Below are 8,477 nucleotides of genomic sequence, written 5' to 3' on the forward strand. Positions count from 1 at the left end.
TCCTGGGCGATGCCCGGGGCTGACCTGACTGTCCCTCTTGTCTCCAGCTGCCCTACCCCATGCCCTGTTGCCCATTCTCTGACCCTCAGCTTTTCCTCTCCAGCTCCTGGGGGGCACCTCTGCCCTGACTTTGGGGGGCCCAGAGCCCTGACTCATTCTTTCTGAGATTCCAGCAGCAGGCGGGACCCTGGTCCAACAGGCCCCCAGGGATCCTGTACGTTTGCCTGAATTCCTACCTGCCTGGAAAAACCTGGAAAGGAAACTGTTTACATCCAAAATGTACATTTTGGAGCAGAGCCTGTGGATGGAGCCCCCTGCACGGACCGTGGGCCGCCGGGTGGATCCCCCCTGCATGGAGCATGGGTCTGAGGATTCTCTTTCTGTCGCCCAGGCTGGAGTGCGGTGGCGCGATCTCAGCTCACTGCAACCTCCGCCTCCCTGGTTCAAGCGATTCTCCTGCCTCAGCCTCCCGAGTAGCTGCAACTACAGGCACACACCACCATGCCCGGCTAATTTTTTTTTTTTGTATTTTTAGTAGAGACAGGGTTTCATCATACTGGCCAGGCTGGTCTCGAGCTCCTGACCTTGTGATCCTCCCGCCTCGGCTTCCCAAAGTGCTGGGTTACAGGCGTGAGCCACCGCACCCGGCCCAGTCTCTCTCTTTCAATGGTTGCATGTCAACCCCTGACTTCTGAAGCGATCATCCACATAGCTGGATTCCTGTTGGCCACGTTGGTTACTGTTTGCTGTTCCTCAGTCTCTGTTTCTTTTTTGTTTTCCACCCTTTTTCTTCCTTCTCTGGTTTTGATTGAGAATTTTGTGTGATTTCGCTTTCTCTCTCTCTTAGCAAATCAGTTACACTTCTTGTTTTCTTTCTACTTTTTATTGGTTGTTGTAGAGTTTGCAATACACATGTACAGCGAATACAGGTTCACTTTAAATAGCATGGTGCCGCGTCACAGGCAGTGCAATTGCTTCATGGCAGAGTGTTCCAATCTCTTACAACTTTGGTGTCATTCATTTTACTTATCCATAAGCGATAATCGCCAAATATGTGGTTGCTATTATCCGCTTCTCCATTTATCCACTTATTTCTCCATTTATCCATTATTTCTCCTCCACTTTAGGAAGATAATTTAATTGGGTACAGAATGATAGGTTGTTGGTTTTATCCTTTCAACGCTTTAAATGGATACAAACGGTTTACGGCTTGGGTTACTAGTAAATGTGTGGCGTCGGTGGCTCAGAAATGTCCCCCAGAAGACACTTCCTCTGGTGGGAGCAGGATGGGACGTGGGCTAACAGGGAGAGGGTCTCAGAGGTGGCAGCAGGGATGGGACGTGGGCTAACAGGGACAGGGGGCCCAAAGACCTCACAGCAGAAGTTTCCTGGAGTGTGAGACCCGGTGCCCAGGCAGAGACTGTCCCAGGACGGCACCATCAGCCCGGGGTCAGGGTGGCCGTTTGGGGGTTGGCAGCAGTTTTGTGCTCCTGTCTGCAGATGCCATCAGAGATGGATTGGGGACAGTCCTGCAGGGAGGTGCTGAGGGGCGGAGCTGCGACAATCGGCCCCACACCAGGTGGGTGTCATCAGAGGCAGCTGTGATAAATGGAGGGTGAAAAATGTATTTATAGCCGGGCAGTGTCCAAGGCTGTGAGATTTATGTTCCTCTGGTCTTGATGGTCTCCCACGTCCCTGAGGGCTCTGGAGGGAGCCTGGCCAGCTTCATCAGTTTTCTGTGCTGTGTCTTCCAGAAAAAGCCGGGGGGCCGCTGAACCCAGGTCACCAATGAGAGCTGTGAACCCAGCCTGACCCCTTGACCGAGGTGCTTTCAGGGCACAAGGGAGACGCAGGAGCCTGTGGCTGCTGTCGCTTCTGCCCTCAGTTCATAAACGCTCTCTGCACGTCCCCTGTGCTTGGCAAGGGGCCTGGATGGAAGGGCCAATGAGGAGACGCCCATCCTCCAGACACCGTGCCTCCCTACGAAGGTCAGCAGCCCCGAGCATCACCGTGCCTCCCCCCAAAGGCCAGCAGCCCCGAGCATCACTGTGCCTCCCCTCAAAGGCCAGCAGCCCCGAGCATCACCGTGCCTCCCCGCAAAGGCCAGCAGCCCCGAGCATCACTGTGCCTCCCTACAAAGGTCAGCAGCCCCAAGCATCACTGTGCCTCCCCCAAAAGGCCAGCAGCCCCGAGCAGGGCCCTGGGGAGAGACCAGGGGAGCAGAGGATGGGAAGGAGAGTCAGAAGTGAGGGGCCCGGACTTGAGTAGGGTCTGGATGGCACCTGAGTGTTTCTGCAGGGTGGACTCGCCGGGCGGGAAACTGGCACCCCCACGCCCTGGGAAGCTTGAGGTGCCGTGAGTCCTCGGAAGGGGCGCTGCGTCTGTAGGGGGCCCTGGCTCTCCGTTGCGGTCCCTAGGCATGGGACCAGCTTGCTCTCAGGACAAGGGGAGAGGGGGCAAAGTGCCCACAAGGCCAGTGTCTGTGACCCTGTGTCTCTCACCCAACTTGGGACCCCCTAGAACCTTCCTCCAGTGGCACCAGTGACCGGGGGCAGCTTTGAGGTGGAGGGAAATGGTTTGCAGCAACAGTGGGCTGTGTGCCTTCAGCCATCTGGCTTGAGACACGTGACCGGGTCACCGCAGATGTCCCTGAGCTCCACAGCACCTGGGTCCAATACAGACGTGGGAGGTGTGTCTGTCGTGGAGTGGTTGGGGGGGCAGCCGTGGGGAGAAGGCCAGGATGGGGCACAGCAGAGGCCTCACCTGCCCGGTGGGGGCTCTGGGGCTGGGGCAGCTCCTCAGAGATCGCCCAAGTCCAGAGCTCTCATGCTATGCAGCTGTCTCGGGGTGCAGGGCCCCTGGGTTACTGGCAGGTCCGTCAGCCGCAGCCGCTGGCCCATCCAGGGCCTGTTGGATTTGCAGAGGCCAGACTCGGGAACCAACTAGGGGAGAACCAGGCCCCTCTGCACCCCTCACGACTTGTGTGGGGGCCGGCCTCTGCCGTCCACCTGGGGCGTGACAAGGCATTCAATTCTCTGTCTCTCTGTGTCACTGTCTCTGTGTCTGTCTTTATCTCACTGTCTCTTTAGGTTTCTGTCTCTCTCACTGTCTCCCTCGCTCAGCAGCTGGGTGGGAAAAGGACATTCTGGAAAGTTCAATGTGATCTTCCCTACAGATCAGGACAACTGGGCTATTACAGTGACGTACTGGGGATCTGGGAAATGGCCCCTCGGAGTTCCGTGAGCTCTGTCTGGAAGGTCCCCATTCGTTTCCCGTTGCCCGCTCTGCTCCACGGGGATGCCACGAGGCTGCAGTTCCCTGACGCCGGCGTCTGCTCTGTCCCCAGCCCACCGCCCTGACCGTTTGGACAGACCCTTCCTCCCCAGTGCTCCTTGGGAGGGCCAGGGGGACCCTTGCCCGAGCCCTCTGTGTGTTTCCGGTTCTTTCTTCCCCTCCCCTGTCTGGATTCTGCATCTGGAACCTGGCCCAGGGAGGAGGCTGGGTATGGGATGCTGGTGTTGCTGGGCAGCTGCCTGTGGCCCCAGCCTCCGTCTCGGCCACCTTAGTGGGGTGGGTGTAGCTGCTGCCCATCTCTCCTGCCCCCGGGGCTTGGGTGCTACTGGCCTTCATACCCACCTCTGTGGGGCAGGCCCCTGTACACCACTCAGTCTGCTGCTCAGCCCCACAGCGGCCCTGCCTTCCTCCTGACAGTCAGGGCCCCCTTCCGCCAGGGGGGGCCCGGCTCTGTGATGGCGCCTGGCTGCCAGCCCTGCCCACACTGCCCAGCCACCCCAGCTTCAGGGAGGCTGCTGCCCACTCTTCACTGTGGCCAGTGCAGGGTCTCCTGGGCCCCCGGGAGCAGGTCAGCTGGCAGTGTCCTGCCTTACACCACAGCCACCAGCATGGCCACTTCTCAGGGCCTTTGGTCCCTGGCGTGGGCCAAACTGGGTTCTCGCTCTCCTGAGCAGGTGTCCGGGCAGCTCCGGCATCACTGGCATTGCTTATGTGCTGCACCTGTCTCCCTTGATGGCTCTCAGCCCTGCAGTACCCATGGACGTCCCTTCCCTCTCTCAGCAGGTGCCTTCTGGAAGATTCCATGTGGTATACTTCCAGGGACAGGCATGTTCAGGAGAAGCTGGGGGCAGTCCCTAGGGCAGGGAGGTGTTACCCAAAAGGTGGGGCCATGCCTGGCCTCCAAGCCGGGGCCTCCAGCTCAGAAGGCTCAGAGCAGGGCCTCCACCACCTTCCCCGTCCTGTGGCCTGGGTCCCCGTCCTTCCCCGCCCAGGCCTGGCTGTGGCCCAGCAGGTCTGGGCGTGCACAGCATCTGTCTGTGGCTCTGCTGTGCTGAGGGTTCGGCTGCACTGCTCTTTGTGCAGGAGAGGAAGAGGAGGGTGCCCCAGCGAGCGTGCACATTCTTCCAGCATCTCGGGGTGGGCCTGACCTTGGTGGAGGTGGCTGGTTTCAGCTGAGGGCTGAATCCTGAGGATTCGGCTGCAAATGAGCTCCTCCGCTCCTGGCAGCCCTGGGTCTGGGGAACCTGGTGTCCACCGCGGCTGACCTGTGTGGTCGGCCGGCCGCTGTGGGACTGTCAGTGACCCGGCTAATGACAACTTTGGCCAGATGCTTATTGCCTCAAACAAATGCCTGGAGTTCGCCTTCCTTCTCCTTTTTGATTAATATTTATAATTTGAATCGTTGATCAAAATTACGGATCACGTTCATAGACTAGAACCACGCTCGTGAGGAGAGCTCTGTGACTGGCCGCGGGGAACACGCACAGACGGCAGCTTTTCCGGAATCCCCCTGATGGCCTGAGCCCCGACCTGGCTCTTTGCTTCCTGATTTTCCCCCAAAGGGTGCAACAATTCCTGTTTTCCCAGCTCTGCAATCTTTCCCATCTATCAAATGGGAGTTAAGATGCAATTACTTATTGATGAATGAAATTAGAAGAGGCATATTAATAAATTATGTGAATCCATTTTTTCTAAAAATATGATGGAGGAATTAGTTGACATATTAGAAATGCTGTGATTTTTATATTGTGATTACTTGTTCTTTTAAAGCAAAATGCATTTTAAACAGCTTAGCAAATTGTCTAATTAACCACTTTGTTTACATAAAAATATGCCTGGGAAGCGGGGGGAGCTTGCCTCTAGGATTAATGGGAACAGTGGGAAAATTCTTGACAGGATTTCTACCAAGGAGACAATTTCTGCTGAACAGGGAGCGGGTGTTGGGGGCCGTGAGTTTGAGCCGCGTTCAGTGTGAGCTCTGCCAAGGCTCATTTCTGTGGCACCAGGGGCCTGAACCTGACTTGTTTTCAAGGTGTTTCTCTTGTTGTTTGGGAGAAGTCCCAGGTAAGCAGCATTTGTGTCCCTCCGGCCACAGCTCCCAACATGAGCAACGGCCCCCCGTGAGCTTCTTTCCAGGTCCTTCAGTCGCAGGGCCTCACGCGGTCTGCAACCTGCCTCCTCCACTCAGAAGCCCGTGGGCTTCCTGGAGATGTTCTCAGCTCCCAAGCACAGCCGGGGAGGCAGTGAGAAGTCACATTTTCATGCATTCAAACTGAGTGAAGCTCTGTCGTGTTCTGAGCACCAAGAAGATCTCCATGATGCCAGCAGGCGTGTCCACAGAGGAATGGGGGAAGAAAAGGTGACCCTTGGGCAAGGGGCAGTCGGGGGCTGGAGACCACCGGGACAGGGACAGTCTGAGGGGCTCCCCGCCACCCGACGCTGCCTGTGCCTGGAGGCTCCCGAGCCTGGGGCTTCCTGGGTAGCTTCAGCTCCAGGCCTAGTGGCACCACTGTCTGCAGTAGAAGCCCTTGCTTCTGGCCTCCTGTTGCTCTTGTTTCTTTATCTTTTCCTGAAAAGATTCTGAAATGTCCCCACCTGTCAGTGCCTGGATCTCCGGCAGGCCTGGTCCACCTGGAGGGGAATTCCACTGCTGGGACCTTCTGCTCCCCGGACTGTTTCCATCCTGCTCTGCACTGGCGCAGGCTGTGAGGAGCTCTGAACCCAGAGGGTGCCGTGCCCGGCCTCCCCACTCCCCACCTCTAGGGAGACCCCCTCTCAAAACACACGGTGCCATGGACCACCCCTCAGTCCCCTGGGGAGCATCCAGGGACTTTCTGGGGTCTCTCATTTCTGTCCCAGAAAGTATGGCCCTGGGATTAGAGAAGATCGCCTTCCACGCTCCAGAGACTTTGGACCACATGACGCCAAGTTTATGGACAGACCCCTGAGTTGTTAGGAAGCATCCTCCTCCCTGACGTTTTTAGAAAGTGGTGACTATTTGGGAAATGGAATCGGGCAATGCTGTTGGATTGCAGGAATTCTAGGAGATGCACTTTATTTTGCCTGTGTTCCCCCTCCGCTCTGGTAGCAATGATGTCCCGGGTTCGGATTGACCGGCAGCGCCGCGGTGTTTTCCGCAGAGGCGTGGACTTTCTTCTTTCCACGCCGTGGTGTTTGGTGAATCGTGACGGGAGGTGTCTTGGGCGCAGCCTGGTGGGAGCTCCCAGCTTCTGCCGTGTTCTGAGCGCGCCTCCTTCTGCACAGGAGACGATCCTCCCTGGCCGGCGGGATTCACGACCCTTTGCGCAGTTGCCTCGTACAGATCCACGCGCGGGACTGGTCTCGCGTGACACACGCGGCCGGCACCTTTCAGACGGAAGTGGAGGGGCTGACGCCGTGGGCAGAGCTCTAGCCAGGCAGCCCAGGGTGCGCGTCGTGTCCGTGTCGGTGAAGACGGTGTCTGCAGACAGGTCACTGCAGGGGGAGAGGAAGGAGCTCCGTGGACTCTGCAGGACGCAGCCTGTGGGGAAGGGGCTCCTGTTCTCACCTGCATCGTGCAGCCCTGGGGCTGTGGTTTCCTGTCTTAAACCACCTCCATCAGCCTGGATTGTGTTCAGATTGTGGAGTGCAGGTGCCAGAGGGGGCCTGCACCCCTCACTGTCCCTTCATGTCCAGGTGCAGCGTCTCCGTCCCAGAGAAACCGCGTGGAGTCCCTCCACGGAGCTCCTCCTCCCGCTGGAGCCAGACCTCAGACTGGGAGCGCCTCAGTCTCTGTGGGGTCAGAGGCCTTCACTGTAGGAGCAGAGGCGAATTCAACCTCGGATGAGCCCACGAGGCCCCAGGTGGAGCTATTCCTTCTGCCTTTGAAAGTTCTGTTGAGAAATTGCAGGTAGTGACGTTAGCAATCTTAACTAGGCATAGGATGTTTTAATGGATAGACTTCCGTTCTGAGTCATCTCTTATTTTAAAACATGTCTCTATTATAGAACTAAAAAATGCTCATTAGAGAGGGAAATATTGAAATACCATGAAATAAAGAAGAAAATTAAAATAAATTATCCATAAGTTGGCTCTCCAGAGACAACTCCTGTTAATTTTTTTGATGTATTTCCTTCCTCAAGTTCTATCTTTTTAAGATTGTCATGTAGGGAACACAGGAATCACGTCCCATGCCCCTTTCCTTTCTTAAAATAGCATGGTTGATGCCTAATTAAAATCTTTTTTTATTATCATAAGTAATAAATTTCAGCCAGATTTGCATGTGTGGATTGCATATTCTTTTATTTTCTCTCTTTTCATGTTAAATTATTGGTGCCGTGAATACAAACAAATCCCTCCCACACTTGCCTTGCTTTCCAATTAAAGCACAATGCAAAGCCAGTACCGTGTGCCGTGTGCCATGTGCCGTTTGCCGCAGGTCGTTGCGGTTAACTTTTGAAGAACAAGAGAGAGGTGCCCTTTGGGAGGTGAGGCGGCTCCAGGGAGGGGCTTGGTAAGAGCTGCCCGATCTGAGTCAGTTGCTGCCGTTCCGTGGGAATCCAGATGTGCTGGCTGGGAAGCCTCTAGGAAAAGATGGGTGAGTTATTTCAGGCAGGGCCCAGCTTGCTGTGTGACAGGGGCAGCAGCTGGGAATGAGAGAGGCCTGGCTAACGTCATTCCAAGACCCCTCTCGGGTCCTTCCTTCACTCGGGGCCACCTACCAGGAGCCAGCCCACCACACCTTCTGGGGGGCATCCCAGCACGGGGCAGGGCGTGCCGTGCAGGAGCTGTGCGTCTAATTCCAGGGTCAGCTACTGGACTCAGCGATGTTTTCCCAGTGTATGGGGTGAGAAAGTTCCCACCCGGGCTGGGGGCTCAGACTCTCCAGCCAGCTTGACAGAGGCAGCCCTGACCCATATTCTCCTTGGCTTTTTGTTTTTGGTTACCTCCCATCCATCATCCAAAAACACACATGCCCAGCAGAGAATCGCTGCTTCTGCGTCCTGCTCCTGGCTGGCTTCCAGGCCACCCATGCCTGTGTGGCTATGCTTCTTGTTAAGATATTGAAAAACTCCAGTGCCGGTTGGCAAATAGCACGGTAGTAGCTGGAATGCGTAGTGGCATTAATTAATAATGAAAATCTGAACGTAACTGCACTCATTTGAGCCAGTTGTCGTAAGTGCCACAATTACCCTTGGTAAATG

At 56.1% G+C, this 8,477-nt stretch overlaps 1 protein-coding gene and 1 long non-coding RNA gene across 2 annotated transcripts; both read left to right on the plus strand.

Moving 5' to 3' along the window:
• Positions 1-277: 277 nt before the first annotated feature.
• C10H22orf34 (chromosome 10 C22orf34 homolog) lies at positions 278-3,078 on the plus strand (the record flags this gene model as incomplete). Its single annotated transcript, XM_025399574.1, is given in 4 exon segments — positions 278-363; positions 1,989-2,083; positions 2,086-2,177; positions 2,632-3,078. Coding segments are annotated over 4 exon segments (720 nt in total), but the record flags the coding sequence as incomplete, so codon positions are not given.
• A 3,314-nt stretch (positions 3,079-6,392) lies between these two features.
• On the plus strand, positions 6,393-7,549 carry LOC112633623. Its single transcript, XR_003121559.1, has 2 exons — positions 6,393-6,471; positions 6,559-7,549. It is a non-coding gene; the product is annotated as an uncharacterized LOC112633623 (long non-coding RNA).
• Positions 7,550-8,477: the final 928 nt, after the last annotated feature.

The sequence above is a fragment of the Theropithecus gelada genome, chromosome 10 (genome assembly GCF_003255815.1).
Source record: "Theropithecus gelada isolate Dixy chromosome 10, Tgel_1.0, whole genome shotgun sequence".
NCBI classification, from domain to species: domain Eukaryota; kingdom Metazoa; phylum Chordata; class Mammalia; order Primates; family Cercopithecidae; genus Theropithecus; species Theropithecus gelada.